Raw genomic sequence first — 27,514 nt, 5'->3', positions numbered from 1 at the left:
TTCCGGATATCTTCAGATTAGGAGTTTTATTTTTTTCCTTGATATTAGAATTATTTATTTGTATTATAGAATTTTGAGTTTTGGTTTAGGGGTCTTCTTATTATGGGATTCCCAAATTGTATTAATTGGAGTATTAATGGAGTTGTAAAGTTAGGGATTATTATAATTGGATTTTATTTATTAATTAAAAAATCCTTTCTACTTTTTATTTCTTTTATTATCATTTTGTATTTCGTGTTTGTTTATTATCAATTACTTTTAATATCTCCTGATTTTTATCACATTTTGGGGCGGATTGCAAAACACCCATCCGTTACACTTAGAGAGTTCAAATATTTCATCCAAAGTTCAAATATACGTAACAATAAATAGACAAAAAAGCCAGCATAATTGCTATAGAGATTATATATATAACTTAGAAAATATTTTTCAAGATTTATTGCAAGTACCTCGCTCTGTAGGTAAATGGCATATCCAGCCAACTCCACAACATCTTGGGTACTCAAGAGTCAAGATGTGGACTAGAGCAATAGCATTTCTGATGAACAATTTTACATAAATATGCCAAAACAAGAACTGATATGACTTTTAAGAACCAATAAAATAGTCTATTATTATAAGGGATAATTGTCCTACATCGAATTTGGATGAAAAGTGAAATAGGTGAATATGTATGTAATGTCTGTGTATTTATGTGCATAGGTGTATATATAATTATGTGTATGTATATGTGTATTATGTTGTGTTATGCCTCAAATTTAAGCAAAAAGTTAAAGGAAAAAAAGAAAATAAAAGGTGGTGGGACCTACCATTAAACCAACTAAGGGCCAAGAGACCACAAATGGTCTCATTTCTCTCCTTCTCTCCCGTGCGCCTCTCTCTTCCCCTCTTCCTCTCTGTTTTTCTTTTCATTTTGATTTCCAAAACTTTGAAGCAAGATCTTGATTTCATTTCTTATCGAAATTGAGTGCCGTTTAAGACAAAACGAAGCTCGTGTCAAGCTCTACACATCCATACAAGCGATTTCAGATTTAGTGCACTCCTTGGAGTTCGAATCTTAGGACCCATTTCTAGGGTTTGTGAAGAAAATTGGGATTTTTGCTCAATTAGAGGTAAAGGTGTCTAATTCACACTTTTCTTGTACCTTAGTGAGTTATTCCTCTAGAATTTTGGCCAAACATGCTTGATTTAAGGTTGATTGCTTTAAAAATGATTTAATGGTGCATATAAAGATTTTATATATGTGTGTTTGTTGACTTATGTGATAAGCATGCTTAATTTAGATGGATTACTCCTTAAATGATTTAATTGTGTATGTGAAACATGTATCTATGTGCATTTGTTGGATTGTATGGAAATTGTGATAAATGGTTGATTTATCATGCTTATTATAATGCTAAATATTTAGTTGATTGTTGTGAGCATGTGTGGTAAATTGTGGTATTAAATTCCCCATTTTATGATATTGTCACGGCATGACAAATGTTAGAAATCCCTTATATTATAACATTGAAAGTATGTGGCATTCATTAATTCATCATTGGGGATTGCACGTATGGAAATGACTTTTGAAAAATGAAAGAATGGGGATTTTCGGGAAAGCTTTGTTGAAAAAGTTTTTTTTTGAGAAACCCGGTCGCCGCAGAGGTACCAAAGGGCCGGAGGTTAATATAGTTTAGAGGGGACTAGGGAGTCGCCCTAGCGTGGTTGAGCTAGCTGGGCCCCATAATGACGTCGCGGGGTTACCAAGGGTCAGGGACACTAGCCAATCTTCCTCTCGTGTCGCTGCGGGGTCACCAAAGGGCGGGTTATATTAACAGTTTGAAAAGTATGGTTGTTTTCTGAGAAATGGGGAGTGACACGCATATCATAGCATTCATGGCATTTTACATATGATTGTTTGGAATTGGAATTTAATGTGTTTCCCTCATTTTGCATGACCCCCTCTTCCTATTGGCCTATGCTTTGTTTGGATTCACGGCGCTACAAGAGGTGCATCTTAGGCACTCTCTACTGAGCTTTATGCTCACCCCATTTTATTTAACATTTTCCAGGAACCGGTAAGGAGGTAGTGGATGCCGATCTTCCACAAGCTTAAGGATGACTTGGAGCTCATTTTGTATCTTTTGTATATCTCCCATTTTTGTAAGGCCCCAAAAGTACAGTAATGTGTATTTATTTTTCAAAACCATGGTTAGGTAATATAATTATGTTACTAGATGATATTTTGTATGTGAGTTTGATATCATGTAAACCTTATTGATGCATGGGGAGAGTAATACTAGTTTGAGGTATTATCGAGGTCATTTGATTGTGTATTATCATCTACTATTGCCGTGAATTCGGAATTTGAGCCGTGACAGGTTAAAAATGCAATTAAGCAGGTTGTGATAGGCCTATTTTTAGGGGAGGTTATGCCGATTTTTTTTTTAAAAAAAGTATTAGTTTTGAGACGTTACAAATTTGGTATCAGAGCAAAGGTTCGAAAACCTTTAGGACGACGGGTAGAGGCCTACATAGAGTCGCATGGGATGTTGTTTGTATTGCTTACTTGATTACTTGCTACGTGGTATCTTATTTAAATGAGCATGCTTAACTGCCTATGTGCTTACTTGCTTATGTTAAAATGTTTCTCGCATAGTCTTGCATGCTAAATGTTGTACGGTATTAATTCTTGTTGAGTCGTCCACAGTGGACCTTAGTGTCATATTTCTGAATCGTTTTCTTATTTTATAGCACGATGTCACGGCGTGAGGAACCTAGAGAAGTTGGCCCTAGGCCAACAAGGGGCGATGTTGGTGAGAGCTCTAGCTCCAATCCGGCGGAGCCAGTTAATGAGAACATGCTTCTTAGGGACTTGATTCCCCCAAGAGTTGTTCCTCCAAGAAGAAAGAATGTTGAAACACCCGTACCCGTAGAAGTGGGTAAAGGTTCTGTGGCACTGGAGTTTAATCGTTTGTTGCAAAATGTTGTGAGAGCAACTATTGTTGCTCAGCCGCAGTTGGTACCACAACCTACAGTTCAAGTTGAGGAGACTCCAGCTCAGAAGTGTCTCAAGATCATTAAAGGGTTTTCTCAGCTGATGCCGGTTATGTTTGAGGGCGGTGCAGACCCAATGGTAGCCGACAACTACATGGATCAAGTCGAAACTTAGTTGACCTCAATGGATGTGACAGAGGATCACTTGAAAATCATCCTAGCAACTTACAAGTTTGCTATGGATGCCAAGGTTTGGTGGAAGTCGATCACCAACCAGTACAAGATTGAAGAGATGAGTTGGGACAGGTTCAAGGAACTGTTTTATGAGAAGTACTTTCCGCTTTCCAAAAGATGGGAGTTACAAGACCAGTTTCATAATCTTATTCAAGGGAACATGTCAGTGGCGGAGTATAAGAACAAGTTCACCTCACTCTCCCGTTTTGCTCCAGAAGTGGTGAGAGATGAAGCTAACAAGACTTGGAAGTTTGTCTCGGGTCTTAATGATCGAATGAGGCCGTTGATCACGGCACAGTTTATTAAGGTTTACTCTGAAGCAGTGGAAAGGGCTTTGATGCTGGAGGCTGACAATAGAGAGAAGGATGCAAGAAGAGAACAGTTGAAGCAAAAGAAGGGTGCAGGGCCATTTTCAGAGGGATCTTCTTGGAAAAGGAACAGGGGCGGTCCATCTCAGTTTCAGGGGCAGCAGACTGCACGATCCGCTCCTACCACTCCTATGCCAGCTGGGTCAGAAAAGAGTGCAGTTGTTTGTTATCAGTGTCAGCAGCCTGGACATTACAAGTCTAGTTGCCCTATGAGATCGTCTTCAGTTTCGTCAGCTCCGAAGGCTTGTTATGGGTGTGGCCAGCAGGGTCACTTGATTCGTGATTGTCCAGGCCAGGGAGCAGGCACAGGTAGTGGCAGGGGGTCGCGACAGAGGCCGTCTCAGTCGGCTACAGTTCAGTCAGGTTTCAGACCGCCACCACCACAGCCTGCCATGTCTTCACAGGGTTCACGGCCAGTTACGAGGGATACTCCTACTATGTCAGTGCAGCAGTCAGGTGTTCAGGTTGGCAGTCCTCAGGCACAGGTACCACAGGGACGTGTTTTTTCACTGGCACAGACCGATGCATCTTCTGGACCGTCAGTTCTTCGAGGTATATTTCCAGTGTTTGGTTGTTGGGCCCGTGTTTTGTTTGACTCTGGTGCATCTCATTCTTTCATTTCATCATCATTTGCACTTGCATCGGGGTTAGAGGTTAGTTTCATGGATCGGGCGTTATGTGTTGATACGCCAGTTGGGGTTTCAGTGTCATTGAGCCGAGTTGTGCGGGATTGCTCCATTATGATAGCCGGGCGGACCTTTGTGTTTGACCTTATCCTCCTGGAGATGACTAGCTTTGATGTCATTCTCGGGATGGATTGGTTGGCTTCATTTCATGCCACGATCGACTGTTACAGAGGAAGGGTTACAGTTTGCACTCCCGAGGGAGACTGTTTCTTTTTCGTGGGAGATCGGAGTGATTTCCACATTTCATCATTTTATGGAGTTCGTGGACGAAGTCATGGTGATTACTTCTTGGCTAGCCTTATAGCCGAAGAAGATGATGTTGGGAAAGAGGATTATCCTGCGATTGTTTGTGATTTTCTGGACGTGTTTCCGGAGGATTTGACTGAGTTGCCTCCACACCGAAGAGTGGAGTTCTCTATTGATTTGATGCCAGGTACCGCGCCGATTTCTATGGCACCGTATCGTATGGCACCAGTTGAATTGGAAGAATTGAAGAGGCAGCTTGATGATTTGAGGATGAAAGGTTTCATCTGACCGAGTGTGTCACCGTGGGGCGCACCGGTCTTGTTTGCTAAGAAGAAAGATGGTTCGTTGAGGTTGTGCATTGATTATCGGAAGTTGAATCATGCCACCATCAAGAACAAGTATCCTTTGCCAAGGATAGATGATTTGTTTGATCAGTTGAGGGGAGCCAGTTGTTTCTCGAAGATTGACTTGAGGTCTGGCTATTATCAGTTGCGGGTTAGGGATGAGGATATCCCGAAGACAGCATTCCGTACACGGTATGGACACTATGAGTTCCTTGTTATGCCTTTTGGCTTGACTAATGCGCCAGCGGCATTCATAGACTTGATGAACCGCGTCTTTCACGATTACTTGGACCAGTTTGTGGTAGTTTTCGTGGATGACATTCTTGTGTACTCACAGACTCGGGAAGATCACGAGGTCCATTTGAGCATTGTTTTACAGATTTTGCGGGAACACCGATTGTATGCCAAATACGAGAAATGTGAGTTTTGGCTACAGGAGGTGAAGTTTTTGGGGCATGTTGTTTCAGAAGGTGGAGTATCAGTTGATCCATCAAAGGTTGAAGCAGTTTTGACTTGGGAGTGACCCAAGAATGTGTTTGAGATCCGCAGTTTCCTTGGTTTAGCGGGTTATTATCGGAGATTTGTGAAGGATTTCTCCCTTTTGGCAGCTCCTATGACCCGTTTGACCCGGAAAGGGGTCAAGTTTGTCTGGAATGAGGCCTGTGATTCATCTTTTCAGGAGTTGAAGACGAGATTGACTACAGCGCCAGTGTTGGTGATACCTGAGCGTGGCTTGGGTTATGTGATCTATTGTGATGCTTCACGTGATGGTTTGGGGTGTGTGTTGATGCAGGATGGTAGAGTAGTGGCTTATGGGTCTCGACAGTTGAAGACTCACGAGCTTAACTACCCTACTCATGATCTGGAGTTAGCGGCAGTTGTGTTTGCCTTGAAGTGTTGGAGACACTATTTTTATGGTGAGAGATTCGAGGTATTTTCAGATCACAAAAGTCTCAAGTACCTTTTCTCCCAAAAGGACTTGAATAACAGACAGAGACGATGGGTTGAGTACTTGGAAGATTACAACTTTGATTTGCAGTATCATCCGGGCAAGGCAAATGTTGTAGCTGATGCCTTAAGCCGAAAATCTCGTGGAACTTTGGCCAGTTTAGCTATTCGGAAGTGGAAGATGCTTGAAGATCTGGCAGAGATGGAATTACAGTGTTTTGATGATGATGGTTGCAGTGAGTCGGCATTCTTATTTAGTCTTGTGGCTCAGCCTACTCTTGTTGTACGAGTAATTGAGTCACGGAGACAGGACCCGGACTTAGATGCCATCCACGCTTTGATCTCTAGTGGTGAGACAGTGAAAGATTGGGCCTTGCATGCAGATGGGGGTCTACGGTTCAGGGGCTTGTTGGTGGTTCCCACAGTTTGTCATGAGGATGTCCTACGGGAGTTTCACACTTCCCGCTTTGCAGTTCATCCAGGTGGTACCAAGATGTATCACAATTTAAGACGTCAGTATTGGTGGAGCGGGATGAAGAATGATGTTGCACAGTTTGTGGCTAGATGCCTTACCTGCAGCAGGTGAAGGCCGAGCATCAGAGGCAAGCTGGTTTGTTGCAACCATTACCTGTAGCGCAATGGAAATGGGAGCATATTGCTATGGATTTTGTGACAGGTTTTCCAAGGTCACGGAGGGGCAATGAGGCCGTATGGGTCATCATTGATAGATTGACCAAGACGGCTCACTTTTTGCCTATTAAGGCAACAGATGATGCAGAGAAGCTTGGTGTTCTTTATGTGAGTTCCTATAACCATTGTGTCAGATAGGGATGCTAAGTTCACTTCGAAGTTCTGGGAAGGACTTCAAGTAGCGTTTGGTTCAGCGTTGCATCTTAGTACGGCATTCCATCCACAGATGGACGGTCAGTCGGAGCGTACTATCCAGATTTTGGAGGATATGCTTCGGGCATATGTACTTGATTTGGGAGGTAGTTGGGAGGATCACCTTCCACTTATTGACTTTGCCTACAACAACAGTTATCAAGCGAGCATCCAGATGGCTCCATTTGAGGCGTTGTATGGTAGACCTTGTAGGTCTCCTGTTTGTTGGACTGAGGTAGGTGAGACAGCCGCCTTAGGACCCGACATTGTACTCGAGACCACTGAGAAGATTAAGTTGATAAGACAGAGGTTACTTACAGCTCAGAGCCAACAGAAGAGCTATGCGGATAAGCGGAGACGACCGTTATCCTTTGAAGTGGGATACCACGTTTTTCTACGAGTTTCTCCACGGAAAGGATTGATGAGATTCAGAAAAAGTGGCAAGTTGTCGCCACGATTTATTGGACCGTTTGAGATTTTGGACCGAGTAGGAGAGGTTGCCTACAGGCTTGCTTTGCCACCACAGTTAGATAGGGTCCACAATGTTTTCCATGTATCGATGTTACAGAAGTACGAACCAGATCCATCTCACATTTTGAGTTGGGTAGATGTAGACATTGATGAGGATGTTTCCTATGAGGAAGGACCAGTTCAGATTCTTGACACACAACAGAAGGAGTTGAGGAACAAGACGATACCAATGGTGAAAGTCCTTTGGAAACACCACGGAGTCGAGGAAGCTACTTGGGAGCTCGAACAGGAGGTTCGGTCCAAGTACCCAGCGTTGTTTTCTTCCTCAGGTATGTCTTGATTTCGGAGACAAAATCCTTTTAAGTTGGGGAGAATGTAATGTCTGTGTATTTATGTGCATAAGTGTATATATAATTGTGTGTATGTATATGTGTATTATGTTGTGTTATGGCTCAAATTTAAGCAAAAAGTTAAAGGAAAAAAAGAAAATAAAAGGTGGTGGGACCTACCATTAAACCAACTAAGGGCCAAGAGACCACAAATGGTCTCATTTCTCTCCTTCTCTCCCGTGCGCCTCTCTCTTCCCCTCTTCCTCTCTGTTTTTTCTTTTCATTTTGATTTCCAAAACTTTGAAGCAAGATCTTGATCTCATTTCTTATCGAAATTGAGTGTCGTTTAAGACAAAACGAAGCTCGTGTCAAGCTCTACACATCCATACAAGCGATTTCAGATTTAGTGCACTCCTTGGAGTTCGAATCTTAGGACCCATTTCTAGGGTTTGTGAAGAAAATTGGGGTTTTTGCTCAATTAGAGGTAAAGGTGTCTAATTCACACTTTTCTTGTACCTTAGTGAGTTATTCCTCTAGAATTTTGGCCAAACATGCTTGATTTAAGGTTGATTGCTTTAAAAATGATTTAATGGTGCATATAAAGATTTTATATATGTGTGTTTGTTGACTTATGTGATAAGCATGCTTAATTTAGATGGATTACTCCTTAAGTGATTTAATTGTGTATGTGAAACATGTATCTATGTGTATTTGTTGGATTGTATGGAAATTGTGATAAATGGTTGATTTATCATGCTTATTATAATGCTAAATATTTAGTTGATTGTTGTGAGCATGTGTGGTAAATTGTGGTATTAAATTTCTCATTTTATGATATTGTCACGGCATGACAAATGTTAGAAATCCCTTATATTACAACATTGAAAGGATGTGGCATTCATGAATTCATCATTGGGGATTGCACGTATGGAAATGATTTTTGAAAAATGAAAGAATGGGGATTTTCGGGAAAGCTTTGTTGAAAAAGTTTTTTTTTTTGAGAAACCCGGTCGCCGCGGGGGTACCAAAGGGCCGGAGGTTAATATAGCCTAGAGGGGACTAGGGAGTCGCCCTAGCGTGGTTGAGCTAGCTGGGCCCCATAATGACGCCACGGGGTTACCAAGGGTCAGGGACACTAGCCAATCCTCCTCTCGTGTCGCTACGGGATTACCAAAGGGCGGGTACGTTATATTAACATTTTGAAAAGTATGGTTGTTTTTTAAGAAATTGGGAGTGACACGCATATCTAGCATTCATGGCATTTTACATATGATTGTTTGGAATTAGAATTTAATATGTGTTTCCCTCATTTTGCATGACCCTCTCTTCCTATTGGCCTATGCTTTGTTTGGATTCACGGGGCTACAAGAGGTGCGTCTTAGGTACTCTCTACTAAGCTTTATGCTCACCCCATTTTATTTAACATTTTCCAGGAACCGGTAAGGAGGTAGTGGATGCCGATCTTCCACAAGCTTAAGGATGACTTGGAGCTCATTTTGTATCTTTTGTATATCTCCCATTTTTGTAAGGCCCCAAAAGTACAGTAATGTGTATTTATTTTTCAAAACCATGGTTAGGTAATATAATTATGTTACTAGATGATATTTTGGATGTGAGTTTGATATCATGTAAACCTTATTGATGCATGGGGAGAGTAATACTAGTTTGAGGTATTATCGAGGTCATTTGATTGTGTATTATCATCTACTATTGCCGTGAATTCGGAATTTGAGCCGTGACAGGTTAAAAATGCAATTAAGCAGGTTGTGATAGGCATATTTTTAGGGGAGGTTATGCCGAATTTTTTTTTAAAAAAAAAGTATTAGTTTTGAGACGTTACAATGTAGCACTACCTAACAACTTAAGTTTTTGGGTAAATGGTTAAGTGTCAATCCGTTACAATTGGTATTAGAATCAAACCCAGTCCTTCATCCAGTATCACGTCAACCGCTGAACTTGGAGACTTCTGGGTTTGCCCACCCGGGTAGGCAGAGTACTGGTCCAACCACAACAAGGGTATTGTAAGTTTGGGTAAGAGAGAATGTTACTAGGAGTACTTGTCGTGTATCAAATCTGAATAAAAAGTGAAAGAGGAATAAATAAGTAGGTATGTAGCACTACCCCTGCCCGTTACACCTACCAATATTGCAATTCCCACATCAGTATGCAATGGCTGAGGCAAGAACGGTTTCCTTTCTGAAGTGTGTCTGATAATCCACATAAACATTGGATCCCGAACGCAATGGTGGAAATAAAAGTCACGCCCCAAAACAATGCTAGCCAAGCCACTAGAAGTAAGAATGCTGTGTTCAGTATATTCCTTATCAATTCTGATGCCAAAGCAATACGCCCCCAGCTCGGAGTTCATGATTTTGGGGTCAATGAGGTGGCAGGCAACGACAGGAAATGGGCTTACCGTTCTTGTTGCTATTACAAAACTAATGGTTGGTAGCTTAGTACTCTTGTATACAACCTTGGCCGAATTCATTTCAGTGATGATCGATCAAGGTGCATCTTCAGGGAATTAACAATGCATCTTCAACACTGGGAGGATCACGTACTCCTAAAACAGTAGGTCCTAGTATTATACCTGCCCGAAGGTTCACACCAAAATTCATCACAAAATATATAATACACACACATATGTATTTATAGAATGCTCAGTGATACAATCACAAACGATTAGTAGATATTTTGATCTTCAAATGAAAATGGGCCTTGTTTCTTGTTTGAAAACAATGGCATTCTAGGACCAACCACTCAAAATGAAAATTAATGGCAATGCCATGAATGCAGGAAGAAATTTGTAAAATTTAATGTAACCATATTTTTTTCATTTTAAAACATAATTGAATTATTATTGCCCATTGTTTTACACAATAATATTCCTATGTTTTGTGTAAATTGAAATACATGTACTGCTGTACAATTTAGCATCTCAACTTAATTGCTACTTATTTACCCAAAAATACTTAATGGCTACTTTAGCTTATACTTGGTGTACTGCTGTTGCACCACCAAGACTGAAACTGGTTGACTAACATCTGGAGATGCGAGTAGATTTCCGATTGCCCCAAGCTCCGGCACCTCAGCCCACTCCAACAGGCCTGACAGTACCGGTGAATCCGATCTGTGGTGCCGCCCCACTATGATGAGGTCGTAAATTTCCTCCATGGAATGCACTATCGTAGCCGTGCCCGGTCCATCGGAAACCTTCTCCTCTCTATACATCACATTACCTCTAAGTGAACTTTGCAGCCTTATGTCCTTCAAATTCTCTGTGTCAAGGATGGTCTCCCAATTTTCCTCACCCGTGTTCTCCACCGCCGCTAGCCGCAGAACTGTCAAGTGAACAGCTGGGGATTGCGCCATCCGTTTAGCATAAGCCAGCGCCTCACGATCATCGTCACCTCCCAAGAAGAGTACAGCCACACGAGACAGTGGCGAAACTGGCGCGGTGCGCTGTATTTTGCGACGGTCAACAAGAATGCCAACCGAACAAGGGGCCAACTCCATGACCTGAAGGTTGATAGACCTCGAGATATTGTTGTCCACAATCATTTTGCCTTGAGAATTCCATTTCCTATGAAACGGAAGTATTACCAGAGACATCAACTTGTCGAAGGCTAGCGAACAAATGTCCTGGTGCATGAACTTTGGCATTGATATTGCAGTGAAGGCATGCACACTGACCAACCCTGCTAATTTATTCTCGTAGTAATCGAAAACGTCGATGATCTTCCGTGAGTGAGAAGCAGCGGATATCTTTTGGCCGAGTTTGTGGTTGATTAAGAGTGGGGTGGCTCGGCCTTTGAGCTCCATGAGGTGGAGTACATGGACTAGCAGAGGACTTTCTCGTGTAGGATTGGAAATGTCAAGTAGCTTAATGGCCGCTATGGCGTCGTCTTGTCTATGGACACACACAAATATTCGCAGCTCGGCATTGTCTGTTGACCGTTGAATATTTCTTTTCTGGTAGCCTATATATGTCTTCGAATAGTCGTACAAAAATCTCACAAGATACGGTACAATCACTGCTGTTATTAAGACTGATAGGGTAACCATGGCGAAAGCTTCTTCACTTAATGTCTGTGATTCAATTTGAGAGAGAGAGAGAGAGAGAGGATGTTATTAGTCTTGTTGAATAAGATGATAACAGTTTATTAATTGAAGTATAAATATTGATGATGTACTAAATAGAAATTTGGAATATCCTTTTAAGCCTTATGTCCTGAAAATAAGCATTTACTTTCACAAGCTCATGAATGCTAAATTGTACAAATAAATGAACAAACTAGTTCAAAATTGAGTTGTAAGTACAATTTTTTGGTTCATCTACAAACTCGAAGAAGAACAAGTTCAATGAAAAAGCATATATAGATAGATGAGTGAAAAAGGGTTGTTAAGTACCTTATTTTGCAAGTAGCTGTGAAGAACGGCCATTTCGACAACGCCTTGAGCACTGAGGATGAGTGAAAGGGTAGTTGCATCTTTGAGAGGCATTTTCCACATCAATGAAGGAATGAAACACCCTATGAATTTGGTTAGAGTACCAACAAGTAGGATGGTCCTTAACATAGACAAAATTCTTAAGTTTTGTATAATAAGAAAATTTGTTCTCATGCCACAGAAAGTCATATACAATGGCGTAAGTATACCCGTGGAAAGGGTTTCGAACCTGTCTACCAGTGCGGATCCTAGAGGTGGTCCGACAGGAACAGCCAGGCCGAGTATGAGCGGACCAAAATGGAACATCTGAGTGCCTAAGAAGTAACAGATTATGGAGGAGAGGAGGACCCCGGAAGAAATGAAACCAATGTAGATCGTGTCCACTGGCTTACCTTCGGGTGTGTGTTTAATGATCCATAGAAACATTGGGCGCAGGATGATGACGATAGTAATGATGAAAAATATATAGAGAAGTAGGGTTAGTCCCCCGGTCATAAATGACCCGCCTTGTGCTGAAACTCTAGTATAGTTGAGGGGAGTATGAAGTGCTAAACTGATTAACTCCCTGATCAATCCTGTAGCTAAAGCAACGCGGCCGATCTCAGAGTTTGTGATTTTTAGGTCATTGAGGAGGCAAGCAATGACAGGAAATGGGCTTATGGTTTGTAATAATATAATGTAATTGATAGTTGGTCTGGCTGTGAAGTTTATATAATCCTCCATCCATGTAGCAAAGATCATGCCCATAAATATGGGAAGTAAGACCGAAGCACATCCTGTAGTCCACACCTTTTTACCAGTTCTCATCACCATGCTTGGTTCCATCTTCACTCCCATGAGGAACACGAATAAAACGAAGCCAGTTTTCGCTAACGAGTCCAGTAAAAACGTATTTTCTATGGGGAAAAATGTTGCGGTAAACCCCGGAATTTGTCCCAGAAAAGTCGGTCCTAGTATTATACCAGTCTGCAGAATATTGAAATCAAAATCGTATGAAAATGTTAATTAATAAATGATAAGTACCAACACACACTTATGGACGTATAATTGGGTTGAATCCTCAATTGCAAGCTGACTTCATGATTTAAAGGATAATGCTTTTGACCATCAATAATCAAACAGATATATGAGCGTTTAATTAAGGGAATGCATGGGAGAATTAAAACATGTACGTACTTTGCAATATATATATATATATATATATATGTGTGTGTGTGTGTGTGAAAAAATGCATGCAAAACATGATTAACATTGAACAAATTATACAAAGAACATTTATACAAGTATATATTATAGAAGAAAGGGAGAGATGGAAAAATACAAGGATCTCGGTGACGGTCCGGGACACATGGAAGCGTCTCAACAACATGTGGAGAGATTGAGTGAGGATGAAGATAATAGCCAATTGCAAGTGAAGCGTTGGCAAAAGATAACGGAGAATGGTGTTCGAATTTGTTAGGTTCCATACGCCGGGTGAATGGAGCGGCAAAAGCTGAGCTGCGCAGACGTCATTGTCTGGGCCGGGCAGTACCTTTGTCCGATCTTCTTCCATGGATATGAACAATTCTAGCTAGCTCTATGGAAATGAAATTATACCGGAAAACAAAGGGTACATACAAAATTAAACAGACGAAAAATAAATAAAGGAAAGATCACAATGAAGAAGTTCTTGAATTTGGAGTTGTAAATATGGTTAACCACAAAAACTAATAACAACTAACAACTGTGTACGTCCAGCAATGAAGCTTGTATATTGAGACCTTAATCGAGAGGCCCACAGTGCTCCACGTATGGAAGCAATTTAATTTCTATATATATCTTAACGCCATGAATATGGGCTGGCTGCCTTGCTTCTCATATACAAAATCAAAATACTCTCTCTCTCTCTCTCTCTCTCTCTCTAAAAAAAAATTTCTCTATATATATCAAATGGAATACAACAATACAATATTTTGTTTCAATTACAAACGTGAAATTTCAGCCGAATCAAACAGACTTCAGAACATAATCAACTTCCACACCTGCAAAATTAACATAAAATTCAAATTATCAAAATTACATTCAAAACAACCAAACAAGCATCGAAATCTCATAAGCAATTACACGTGCATATACATATAATATATATATATATATATATATATACATATGTATATATATTGTATGTATATATATTGAAAGTCTCCCTTAATCATTCCTTTGCAGCGTGAGGGAGAGAGTTCAATTTGGGGTACAGACGACAGCAATCAAAGATCCCATCCCATTTGCTTGTATAGAAAGAGATAGGACCCACATCGAAACCGTGATTGGGTATGTATGGATTGTGCCTAACACCAGTTTAACTGTTTTAATTTTTTTTCCTAATCTATACTTGCGACAAAAAAATTATATGCAAATTCTAACAACAATGTATTTAACCTTGTATATATATTATAGATTCTTTTTGCTGTATTTATTTTGTTCTCAAAGTTGTGGGTTTGCCTTCTTTCTTTCTTTTTACTGAATTTTATTTTATTTTATTGAGGTTCCTAACTTTGAATATTTTTTTCACATGGACTCATGATAAGAATTTGATATATCATTTCAATTCAAATGCTAAATTATTATAAATACCCACGTGACAGCATCTTGATTGGTTAAGATCAAGGAACGAATATATTGAGATAAATCTTCAACAACAATCAAGAGTGATGAAAGAAATGATGACCATTTCCAAGATTGAAAACACTGTCAAAGTCTCAAAGACAATGTTGTGCTCCACAAAAAGAGTGTGGATCGTTGGAGTAGAAAAAGTTTTAGTATTCACAAATATATTTTTTGAATTGTCAATAGTTTTCCATCTTCATCAAATTAATCAAAGTTGAATATAGATACGGTATACTTTGGATGTTTATATTAGTTTTTGTTATTGGAAAATGATTAAACAAACGATGTTGATCCACGATCACAGTTTAAAAAGTATTTTATTAATTATTTATTTATCTATTGGAAGAAGCAAAAAATAAATAAATAAATAAATTGAGTCTCCACCAAAAGAAAATCAGTCTTCCTCCATCTCTCAATCTAGGTTTAAGTTTTCATTTTGCATTGTTATGATTATATATACATATGATGAAGCTTGAAATATTAAGTTCCATCTTAATGTAGAGGTGGGTGGATGGAAGATCAAAACAAATTCCAAACTAATTTCGATGTTCATGTATTTATAGAGACCACTAGGTGATTTACAAGATGAGCTGTGGATGTAGATGAAGCAGCGGAGATCGGTTTTTGACCCAAACAAAATTTGTTATTCAATCTAAAATGGATGCATGAGAGATGGGTTAGAGTATGAGAAAACCATTTGAACGGTGTTAACAAAAGGGTAGAAACGACATATTTTGTTGTTTGTGATGCATGATAAGAAAATTCACTGCTCAAACGTTTTCATGATCCAAGAAAATTCAAGAATGTGAAGGTAACCGCATACTATAATTCTATAAATCTCATATAATTTCATAACATGGATCACTTTGTAATAGACTTCAATATTAAAATTCAGGTGCAGAAATTAAGTGATTAAACACTTTAATTTATATGAAAATATTATTTTAATCTACGCAAAGATGATGACGACGACGAAATGAGATTAGAATATCTTTTTTCGCAGTGTTGATTCACATGCACAGTACATAGCTGATACATTTCGCAATAATTACTCCATTGGAAAAATGGGTGGTCGTTTATACTTCTCAATGCAATTACAGAAAATAAAAGACAAGACAATTTTCGAATCAAAATTGTGAAAGGATGTAATCACTCTTCTCTTTCTTTCTCTGTTCTTCGTTTGCTTAGCCACGCAGCCATTTTGCAGTGTATAACAATGGATGCCAGCTACTAAAATAAGTCGCTGTCTTTGAATCCACAAGTTGGGATGTTCATCTCTGATACATGGCGAGCTTGATCCAGTTGTCCCTTCGGTTTCGTGATTACATTGCCTCAAGACTGTCAAAGCTTTTTGTTGCAGTGGATCCTAAAAGTCAACCAGGCACGCACTTAACTACGATTTATTTCAGGTTCAAAGTTTCTGAAAACTAAAAGGTAATCTTCTAAGGTAAAACTTTTTGTTCTATTTTTTTATTTTTTTTTAATTATTATTATTAGGTAAAAGACAATCCTAAAGCAATTATATACTGTTTATGAAAATCATAGACACATTAGTGAAAAATGTGAATGCCATATTGTTATTCTTTTGAGGGAAGTTGAAAAGGTATTTAGCTAATCAAAATCGGAGAACTTAGTTCTGTTAATTAATGGATGAAAATTTATACTTAACAGAAATAGATATACATCTAGCAATGCATATGTGTGTGCAAATATGTGTGTGCATGTTTGTGTAGATAGAGAGTATCAATGGCAGTGCAATAAATCCTTGAAATCATTGTTCAATGGCATATGCCACATCTGAGCCCATTGCCTTTAAGCACAAATTATATGGAAAATTACTTCAAGTTATCTCAAAACATGAAAGGTATGCTTTCTTTTTCTTCTATTTGTAAGAGATTTACTATATACACTGCTTCCACTGTTAGGGTTTTTCTGACGTACCTTTAGATTTTAGCATCTAAACTAGCACTTCCAAGTTCCAAGGAGGGAATGACTACTTCGACTTCTTTTGCATGAGCTGTTGTTGCACCACCAAGACTGAAACTGGTCTACGAATTTCTGAGGAAGCGAGTAGATCTCCGATTTCCCCTAGCTCTGGCAACTCAGCCCATTCTATTAGGCCTGACAGTAGATTCGTGTGCGATTTGTGGCGACGCCCCACCATGATAAGGTCATAATCTTCCCCAACTGAATGAAGCAAAAAAGCCGTTTCTGGTCCATCTTTCACCTTTTCCTCCCTGTACACTACGTTACCATTGGTTGAACACTTGTGTCTTGCGTCCTTCAAAGTCTCTGTGTCAAGAATGGATTCCCAATTTGCCTCACGAGTGTTGTTCTCCAACTGGGATATCCGGAAAATTGTCAAGTGAACCCATGGGGAGTTCGCCATGCGTTTGGCGTAAGCTAGTGCCTCGCGATCATCATCACCTCCCAGGAAGATCATAGCCACGCGATACATTGAAGACAATGATTTTGTTGCTGCACGGTTTACTTTGCCCCTGTCTACAAGGACGCCCACCGAGCAAGGGGCCATGTCCATTACTTTACTGTTTATGTTCTTCAAGACGTTGTTGTTAAAAATCACTCTCCCTTGGGAACTCCATTTCTTATGGAATGGAAGTATTATCAAGGAAGCCAACTTGTCGAAGGCGAGCAAGCAAATGTCATCATGCATGAACTTGGGCATTGAGATTGCAGTGAAGGCTTGCAAATTGACCAAACCCGAGTTGTGCTGCTCGTACTTATTGAAGATGTCAATAATAGTTTGGGAACGAGAGCTCGATAAAGAAGTAGTCTTTTGGCGTAACTGGTGGTTAATCAAGACCGGGGAGGTTCCGCCAAGAAGCTCCACCAGGTGGAGAGCAAATACTGCAATGGGACTATGTTTGGTAGGATTAGAAGCTTCTAGAACCTTTATGATGCCCATGGCATCGTCCTGTTTATGGGCGCAGGCAACTATTCGGAGCTCTTCGTTGTCTGTGGAGTGTAAAATGTTCCTTTTCTGGTAGCCAATATATGTCCTTGAATAGTCGTAGACAGATCTCACAAGAAAGGGTACGACCACTGCTGTTAATAATACAGACAAGGCCACCAAGGCATAGGTTTCTTCACTTAATGTCTGCATTTCAATTTTAGAGAGAGAGAGAGGGAATGTTATTAGTCTTTTACCAACGAAGCCAAACATATGTAAATATCTTATATAAAGAAGCATGTCAAGATGATTAAAATAAACATATGTCAATTAAAAGACTTGTCAATTAAGCTGCATTGTTCGAATTGGTTTCAAGGAATTCATGGTTTACACACATTTCCAGTGGCTAATGAACTAGCTTGAGCACAGACCAACCTGCAACCAAATGTTGCACACAATTTGCCAAGTTGGAGTCACATTTGTCCAAGTTTAACAAAAGCTGTTGGACTTCGAGTTTGATCACAGATTAAACGAAACTGTAGTTTAGCAAGTCTACAAGGCTTTGCGGGCAAGTTTTGCATATCCCAATTAGCAGAGACTTGGAGAGATCAAGTTCATCAAAAGTTCATATAGGCATAACAACAAAAAACTAAAAATGGAAATTTTGTTCTCACTCATTTTTATTAATCGAAAGAAATAAAATAAATAAAAATAAAAAATAAAAAACTAAAAAGCCAGCATAATTGATGAATAGATTGTATATATAACTAGGAAAATGCTTTTCAAGATTTATTAAGTACCTCGGTTTGCACAAAAGTGACATATCCAGCCAACTCCACGATGCCTTGGGTACTCATGATGAGGGCTAGAGCGATAGCATCTTTGACAGACATTTTGCATAACAATGCTGGAAGAAAAACTGCTATGACTTTTATTGTGAAACCAATGACGTAGGCTAGCAGTATTGCAACAATGGATCTCATACTATGCATTTCAGTCAAGTTTATTTTCATTCCGATGTAGGTTAGTAGTAACGGGGTAAGCAACCCCATTGTGAATGTACCCAACCTTTTCTCCAGTGTTGATCCTAAAGGTGGCCCTGCCGGCACAGTCAAGCCGAGTACAAAAGGACCAAACGGGTACATCATTCCCAAATTGTCACTGGCAATGGCCGAGCCAAGAACCGCAAAGCAAATGAGACTGATGTACACTGACTTCACCGGTTTCGCTTCTGGAGTCTGTCTGATAATCCACAAAAACAATGGATAAAGGCCGAACACAATGGTGGAAATAAAAGCGAGAGAGAAAAACAGTGTTAGCCAAGCCACAAGCCAATTTGCTACCGAGGCAATCCAATAAAGGTAGTTTGTAAGAAATACGAAAGTTGTGTTCAGTATATCTCTAATCAATGCTGATGCCAAAGCAATACGCCCCAGCTCAGAGTTCACGATTTTGAGGTCAATGAGGAGGCAGGCAATGACAGGAAATGAGCTTATGGTTTCTGTTACTATCACAAATCTAGTGGTTGGGTGCTTGCTCTTGTTACGTACCTTGCCCGGAAGCAATGTTTGAGAGACAAACGTGGCGTATCCTAGGGGGACTACAATCGAAAAAGTGGCTATAGCCCAGGCCTTTATCCCAACTTTCAAAACCATGCTTGGATCCATCTTCACTCCCATCAGGAACATAAAGAACATGTACCCGAGTTTCGTTAACATTTCAACAAAAATACATCCTTCTTCAGGGAACAATATCTCTTCAACACTTGGGAGGACCAAACCTAAAACAGTTGGTCCTAGTACTATACCAGCCTGCAGGTTGTTGACACCAAAAATCATCACAAAAAATATAATACAAATATATATATAGAACTCTCAGTGATACAATCACAAACACTTGGCAGATGTTTCATTCTTTAAATGTAAATGGACTTTTCTTCTTGTTTGAAAACAAGAATGAAAACTAATGGCAATCCCGTGAGTGCAGGCAAAAATTTGTAAAATTTGATGTGACCATAGAAATGGAGAGAGAGGGCATACCAAGGTCTCAGAGACGAGGCGGGCAAAATGGCAGTGCTTGAGCAATTTATGTACAGATTGAGAAAAGGTGAACATTAGAGCTAGTTGTATTTGAAGTCGCACCAAATCATGATATAGAAAGCCTTTGGCATTACTTTTTGACCATATGCCCTGTGATTGAATGGGTATAGGATCGACCCCACAGAAACCATCCTCATCATCCATCACTATACCTTCATATATCTAACCAGAGACACCAATTCACACCACCAAGATTTTATCTTGATTTAATACTAACTTTAAAAAAATACAAATAAAAAAATACACAATCCCAAAAATAAAATTAAAAAAATAGAAGAAGAAGAAGAAGAAGAAGAAGAAACCGTGGAGAATGGAATGTAGGTAAGCAAGACAAGATCCAGGACCCAACTATCCAGCAACCAATTTGTTCGGAGAGATGAATGAAATGGGTGGACGGACCAAAAAGTGACTTGAAAAAGGGATGCCACAAAAAGTAAAATGTTAAGAGACTTATCCCGCCAAATAGAATTTAGCAATTGGCTCTTTGGAGGTAAGTCTTTGTTTAGTCCCGGTCAATCAGGCATGCCAACCATGGTACTCATAAATATTGGAAAAAAGAATCATCACAGAGGTTGCGAGTTTGTGCCCAAATTTGACACGTGTATAATTTTGATGATTCAAACTCTTACCGTGTCACATCTATTTTGATTGCAAGTTTTCTTAACTGAAAAAAAAAAAAAAAAAAAAAAAAACAGAGAGGCAACAAACAAATATAAAAGAGAAATTAATTTGGTCAAAAAATAATACTCGGCATATAAAACTTCAATCAATGGGCTAATGACATAATTAGGGGTGACAATTTGTATTCATGAGTCGTATTCGTATCGTATCGTGTCGATATAAGAATATTATATTAAATAGGTAAATTCATATACAAACACAACCTATTTAATAATCGTATTAAAAATTCTCAATACTAACCCAACCCGTTTATTAAATAGGTAAATGTGTTAACCCGTTTAATGACATATTTATCAAAACGAGATATTATATATTTAATCAAATACTAAATAATAAAAATAAAAAAATTGTCATAATTAACCCAAATATTTAAAAAAAAAAAAAATTATAAAACATTAATAAGGTTTATGTTGAAATGACTTAACTATCCATAATAATTGAGTTTAAACAGATATCATGTTACATAGGTCATATTCACGATTATAACATATTGAGTTAAATGGTTAATAAATGAGTTACACAAATTGAACTCCTCAATCCTAACTCGACACGGTTGAGTAAACGGGTCGACCCTTTTATGACCCAAACCCAGCTTATATCATGTTGTCGTATCGTAATTTGCCACCCATAGGCCAAACAGTATCAAACATTTACTTTTCAAAATAAGTTAGGAGTTCAAGTCTCCCTAGACACATGCATGTGTGAGTACTAACTAAGAATATATATATATATATATATGATTCTTCAATATTCTTTACAATTGTGAATTTCATTGCTAATGGTGAATTTTATTACAATAACGAAATTCACCATTGATAATGGAAAATTTCATCAACGACGGGAAAATGTGGATTCCTTTTATACTCAACATAAACCAACCCTAATACCTATATAGTTCCTAAAGAGCTCAATAAAATCAAAAACAAAATTTACCAACAAAATTTGTGATGAACAGAGGTGGCAGAAAATTTCTAGCCCTTTGTTTTTACCTACATTTAACAAATAAAAAAACAACACATCACCATCCTGATTAGATTAAGTGGGGTATAAAATAAAAATATGAAAGGCTAGTTATAAAAATGATGATGTGACACAATTTTTATTGTTGGAGGGATGCTTGAAGACGATGGCAGGGAGATACCTGGACAGAATCTAAATCCGATCTTCTTCCATCCCCTTCTATGCACAAGAGAGGATTTGGAATCCTAATCACTCCTCTTGATTCTTGACATTGTCCTGAAAAATTCTGACCTTACCCTCCACTTATAGACAGTGAATTTAAGCTCCGTTTGATTGAGAGATTCAGAGGGGTTTGATTGAGAGATTCAGAGGGGTAGCGGGAGAAAAGAAAAGAAAGAATAATGTAAATTTTGTTTGGATTGTTTAAAATGATATAAAGAAATGTTTTGGTCCATTTCAACCTCCTCTCCCATGCCTCCTAGCACATACAGGGTTTTGAATCCTTTTCTTGAATGATGCCATTACTTACTGTCACTGATTTGTTTCTATAAACCAAAAAGTTTAAGCTAATTGCTAAGGGAACATAATACAGCATTAAAAATGCAAGGCATAGAAATCAATCTCTTCATGAACAAAGCCCCAAAAACATTGTCCAACCTGTTAGAAGCGTAGGTTAGTGATATTAGTTATTAAGATTAATTTATTGAAATCATAATTAGGGCTGTTGTAAACTAATACTCATTATGTATATTCATGAACAATTATTAGTCATCATAAAACCCAAAAAAATTCCAAATGTTCAATAACAAGGATCAAAGAGAACCCTTAATCAAGCACCATCTTCCTCCAAAACAGAGATGGATGTTGAGGAAGTGAAAATTTTGCTCTAGTCTGCCATTCAACAACGTAAAAGGTTAAGAACTTTCCAATTACTGTACTATTCAATAAAGCAGCAATTGCCTCATGTACCCATCCATTAGCAAAACGAAATCAGCCCATTCTAAACAGAAGCTTAAGATGATTCACCCAAAAATATGAGTATAAATACAGCAGCAACTTGGACGATAAGTACAAAAGATGAAATAGAAAGAAACAAATAAAACCCAACAAAGAATCTCTAAGCCCGAATTCTACAGAAGTCTATGAGTGTGCACTAGAAGAGCTCAAGATTCACTGCAAACAAGACAAGAAACTGATTAGAATAAATAGAATATTTGTTATTTAAGAGCGCCAAAATTATCAATTTGTCATTACCAAAATGATAACACAAGTAAGCTCGCAACATGTTAAGAACTAATTGATCGTGTGTAAATGTGTATAAAGTCTCAATGTTATTATTGCCAATGAGATATCGGATGTCGCAAAGAAAGACCAGATGGTCAAAGAGGTGCCTCTCTCTAGTCTCTAGTGAACATTATATAGACAGCCTCTTTAATTTTTGTCATCATTGCAATACCATAGAGCGGTCATGCAGGCTTATACTGGTCTAGGGTGAATCACAAATAATTTGAGAAAGCACAAGTCCCATCATGATCTTCAAAAGCGTGAACACTGCCCAATTTGGTTGAGGCAAAAATTCCACTTATGCTACATTTGGCAACATGGAATCAACACCTTGAAATTGGAATTATGAACTATGCTATTTTAAATAGTTATTTTTATTCCAATTCCAAAACATAGATTCCGATGCTTCCAAACGCAGCATCAGTCTCCATAAGTTCACATCAAGATAGACTACAGAGATCCCTTCTCATTGAGAAAAAGCCTCAGCTACGTGTCGATGTGCCATACCAAAAGAAAACAAACAAGCAAACTAGGAACTTTGAATAGGGCGTGCATGGAACACTAATTATTTGCAATTTGATACTTACTTTTTAAGTTAGTATGTTATGTGACATTGCTTGATGAAGTGCTAAAAGCTTGGACTATCAAGCAAACATGGATGTTCAAGTTTGAATGCAGCCATTTTGTGCAGATATTTCCAAGGAACCTCTCAGTACCATCCTGTTATCTAGTATATTAACAGGACACACTCACCAAATCCTAAAATGACTCAATCGGAAACAGTCACTTCTTATCCCTCTCATCTTTAAACCCTACAAATTTTCTACACATTGGATTTTTGCAGGCTTTCTTTGACCAGTGTCCACCATAAAACTGATCAGGAAGCCTTTTTTTAAGTTTCTATTGTCATCTCCATCAGTTAGCTGGAAACAGTCTAACGATACTCAATATATTTTAAAAAAGTAACATATCTATCATGCATCAAACAGATTCAACTAAAACAGCCAAATTTTGAAACCCTCCCAAGAATTACAAATAGCCAAAGAATCACACCTGAACAAAGACCAAGTTTGGTGAAGAAAAAGAAAAATATCCTTTCTAGTTAACAAGGAAGGAATATAGGGTATACGTCAATGCAGCTCATGATTTATACTAAGAATTCTTAATTCCTCAACATTCTAGGAAGCCACAGCTATACACACCGGAACATGCCAACACAAATTATGATGGAAGATAACATTCACATAATTACTGAGAGATCATCACATACAAGAGACCCAATATCAGATGTTATTCGACAAAACTCTGGCTAATTGCAACAAATTCCGATCTACATCCACAAAAAATTACACAGGATCTGAACTAAGAACCATCTAACAAAAACCTTACCTAAAGTCTGAGGAACATATTTACAGTGTCTCAAACTCAAGTCCTTGTTGAAAAAGGGATACCTAATAATAAAAACAATATTCTCAACCTTGGATCAAATTCTGTAAAATTCCATCAAGCCAAACATTGCCAATTTTACATCTTGCTTCATAGCCAATGTCCTCAACATAATTTAATCAATTCACTACACTTACAACTAAAATCCTTGTCACTTCTAACAGGCTTCTTTTGCATCCCTTCCTAAAAAACCTAAAGCGTCCCAAACAACTCTTCCTTCAGGATCTGAGATTGAACTACCATCCTTTCAGGACATAAACTTGGAAACCACCAATGGAATTTTAAGAACCCAATGAACAACACTGTCTTTTATCAGACCCACAAGACTAAGCCTCCCACTATAATATTGATGCAGGATGGGCAGGGCTGTTTAGATACCAGTTTGATGCAGAATGAGAGAGAATGAGAGAGAAGAGAGAAGAGAGAAGAAGATTAAGGGAGAAGAAGAAGAGAAAAAGAAGTAGAGGGAGAAATTTCTGTAATCAATTTCAATATTCAATATTTATCCAAAAACTGTTCAGCTCAATGTACCGAGGCCTGTATATAGGCAGTAAAATAAACGCTAATTAACTCTACTACCAAATAAACCCTAAAATAATAAACTACTAAAATATCCCTAAAACTGAAATATTACCGAAATAATAAAAATAGATGGAAATGAACCCCAATTATCTATCTATGCCCCACACTCAACACACTCACACCAAATCAGTTAATACAACCCGGCACGAGGCGACTCCCCGCCACCACGAGAGAAAGATTGGCTAGCTATCCCTGACCTAGGGCGACTCCCTAGCGTCATTTGGGGTGTTTTTAGCACTTTACCCTTAATATTAGACCCCAAAAGTAGAGGCCAAACACGTGCAGCTCATGTGTGTCAGTTTTATCTCGTTCTCCATCAAATAGTCAACATGATCCAAGAATCAAGTCTTAACACCTTTGACATTCAACACAACCTCAACAACCCAAGATTAAGCCTGATACAAAATAAACAAACCAACTCCTCGAAGAGATTAAACTAGTAAGAGGGTGAAATTTAAATACTTATATTCAATAACACACCCTCTCACTGCATCAACCACGGATGAGAAATCTGAACTGAGTCTTATCTCATTCACCATCAAATAGTCAACATGATCCAAGAATCGAGTCTCAACACTTTTGACATTCAGCACAACCTCAACAACACAAGATTAAGCCTGATACAACATAAACAAACCAATTCCTCAAAGAGTTTAAACTAAGTAAGAGGGTGAAATTTAAAACCTTATATTCAATAACACACCCTCTCACTGCATCAACCGCGGCTGTGAAATCTGAACCTATGTTATCAAAGGCTCCAGACACACTGAGGCGCTAGAGGTCCTTTGGAGCCCAAGCGCAAGGTGGGGTGCGCGCTTGAGTGAAGCGGCAGGCACAATTGAAAAATTAAATTACTATTAAAGCATATTCATATTCCATATTAAAGGAATGCAAATGTTGTCAAAGGCACTGTATGAGCCTGGAGCCTAGGCACACAGTTTTAACAACAGTTTAACTATTTTTTTTTTTTTTTTTTTTTTCCAAACGCTTCAACTACTTTAATAAAAACAATGGGAACCACGATTCCTTGACTCGCTAAATTTAAACAATACTTGCCTCCACACCAGTAAGGCGGAACATCCTCCAAAGCACTGGTGTGGCTCAATAATAGATCTATGTTGTATTGACTCTAGAGCCTCAATTACTTTAGAATCATGCCAAAATATGCCAATGCAAATAAGAATGAGAAAACTAACACAGTTATGGAGAGAGCATCAAAAAGATGAAACACAGTATTATCTCCGGTTGACTGGATTCCGAATATAGCATGAGCTAAAAACATAGAACAGGAATTCATACACCTCCAGCAAAAAATAAAAATGGAGTGTGCATTCAATATAGGATATATAATATGTATATATTCTCTTATACAATCACATATATACTTGCAACCCTGAATTCATGTAGGACCATATCAAATAAATTAAAACCAGATTAATTAAAGAACAAATAACAAGAATAATAGAAATGGAAAAGAGTCCAACTGACTTTGTCATTGTCAAATTCTCAAGAAATCAATTTTGTCCTATTTGGCTTCATCCTTCATATCATCTGAATCAGAATCACTGACATTGTAACCTAAATGAAGAACAAAATAAATATAAGCAAAAATAAAATAGCCAATATCAGTAGCCCACAGGAAGAAAGGATGGAGAGAGAACCTGGACGTTTATCACTAACTTTCCATGCTGAAGATCGACTCCTTGAAGCTCTATTAATCCAAGCTCGTCCCTGAATTGGGACAAAGAAATTAAAATTGTTATATTCACAATCTTGGAACTAAACATAGGTTAAAAGTACCCTCAATTGCCAGAACTCAAGATAAACCCTAATACCTACCAAGTTACTTAAAAATTCAATACCAAAAAAATTAGGTGACAGTAAATTAAGCCAAAGAAAACCAAAAACAAAACCAAAGAAACACCTTTTGGGCATCTCTAGAGACACCATAGCCACTACAATACATCTGACCCACCAAGACCTGCATGGCGGTGTCGCCGGCCTTGGCCTCCTTGATGGTATCCTGAAACCACCGCTTCACGCAGTCGGAAACCACGTGCGACAGCGGCACTGGTCTCCGCTGCTCCCCGATCTCCGAGTTCTCCTCCATCTTCTCCCTCCTCAACCTCTCCGATTCGACTCGGACCTCTCTTGGATTCGCCGGTTCCGACGACGGCACAAATCGGGGTCTCGATGCGAATTTGCCGTGTACCGGATGGTGCAGCTTGTTGGAGGAGACCAGCCTGGCGAATTCTTGGAGCCTGGGTGAAGAGGGAACCGATTTTCCCATTAAACAAACAAACAAACCAACAAAGTGAGCGTATGTACGTGTGTGTAATTATATATTTGATGTTTTATTGGAGTATTTTATATTGTAAAGTGAAGTTAAATTTTCGCTCTCCTTTTTGTTTTTGCATTTGCAATTGGGTTGGAAGCGAGTTCTTATTCCCTTGGGTTTTTTATTTCTGGAGGTATCTAATTCAAAGCTTTAATCGTGTGTGACGGTGCGTGATAAAGGATTAGGTTTAAGTTTAAGTACCTTCATCAATATTCTCACTAATTACTTAGAACAACTGCCGTCCAAGCCCTATTTGGTAACTCTATTCGAATTATCTACCCTTCTTCCTCACTAATTACTAATAACTCTCAAATCATTAGCGGGTCCAAACGATAAATAAGGTAACTCTATTTTATAAATATGGAAAGCTAAATTTTTTTCAACTTTTTTAAGCAGCAATTCAGTTTGTCAATCGTTTAAGTTCCAATTCGGCTATCCCCTCCGATAATAAGAAATTATTTTCATTTACTTATTACAAGATCTTTTAATTATGAAAATTGTATAACTATCTATCGACTAAAAAGAAAAGAAGTTAGTTACAATTCTTTGTATGAAATTGAAATTTTCTATTTTAATTTTGTGAATTACTCAACTCTAATTCTACCGATTCAAATTATAAAACTTATCTAAT

At 38.5% G+C, this 27,514-nt stretch overlaps 3 protein-coding genes across 4 annotated transcripts; all 3 read right to left on the bottom strand.

Moving 5' to 3' along the window:
• Positions 1 to 10,466: 10,466 nt before the first annotated feature.
• LOC132269846 (cation/H(+) antiporter 3-like) lies at positions 10,467 to 13,488 on the bottom strand. The gene is made up of 3 exons (XM_059771081.1): positions 13,258 to 13,488; positions 11,898 to 12,902; positions 10,467 to 11,576 (listed from the first exon to the last, which is right to left on the bottom strand). The coding sequence occupies exons 1-3, from the start codon at positions 13,486 to 13,488 to the stop codon at positions 10,467 to 10,469; spliced, it is 2,346 nt and encodes a 781-aa protein (XP_059627064.1).
• A 2,052-nt stretch (positions 13,489 to 15,540) lies between these two features.
• LOC132270744 (cation/H(+) antiporter 4-like) lies at positions 15,541 to 20,410 on the bottom strand. 2 transcript variants are annotated; one of them, XR_009469564.1, is made up of 4 exons: positions 19,533 to 20,410; positions 18,294 to 19,304; positions 16,524 to 17,700; positions 15,541 to 15,948 (listed from the first exon to the last, which is right to left on the bottom strand). XR_009469564.1 is itself a non-coding variant. In XM_059771941.1 (3 exons), exons 1-3 carry the CDS (start codon positions 19,734 to 19,736, stop codon positions 16,576 to 16,578), a joined length of 2,340 nt encoding a protein of 779 aa, XP_059627924.1. In that variant the 5' UTR covers positions 19,737 to 20,410; the 3' UTR covers positions 16,479 to 16,575. The 2 variants fall into 2 exon arrangements, 1 of the variants encoding a protein (XP_059627924.1); XM_059771941.1 differs by lacking the exon at positions 15,541 to 15,948 and having other exon boundaries at positions 16,479 to 17,700.
• Positions 20,411 to 22,147: 1,737 nt separating this feature from the next.
• On the bottom strand, positions 22,148 to 26,983 carry LOC132270743 (uncharacterized). Its single transcript, XM_059771940.1, has 4 exons — positions 26,470 to 26,983; positions 26,207 to 26,276; positions 26,034 to 26,123; positions 22,148 to 22,406 (listed from the first exon to the last, which is right to left on the bottom strand). Exons 1-3 carry the CDS (start codon positions 26,833 to 26,835, stop codon positions 26,071 to 26,073), a joined length of 489 nt encoding a protein of 162 aa, XP_059627923.1. The 5' UTR covers positions 26,836 to 26,983; the 3' UTR covers positions 22,148 to 22,406; positions 26,034 to 26,070.
• Between the last annotated feature and the right edge of the window lie 531 nt (positions 26,984 to 27,514).

This window comes from Cornus florida, unplaced genomic scaffold, assembly GCF_030987335.1.
Source record: "Cornus florida cultivar Cherokee Brave unplaced genomic scaffold, ASM3098733v1 CherokeeBrave_3.0.0_Hap2_Chr08, whole genome shotgun sequence".
NCBI classification, from domain to species: Eukaryota; Viridiplantae; Streptophyta; class Magnoliopsida; order Cornales; family Cornaceae; genus Cornus; species Cornus florida.
The sequence above is the reverse complement of the archived record's forward strand: the minus strand, read 5'-3'. Positions and strand labels throughout refer to the sequence as shown.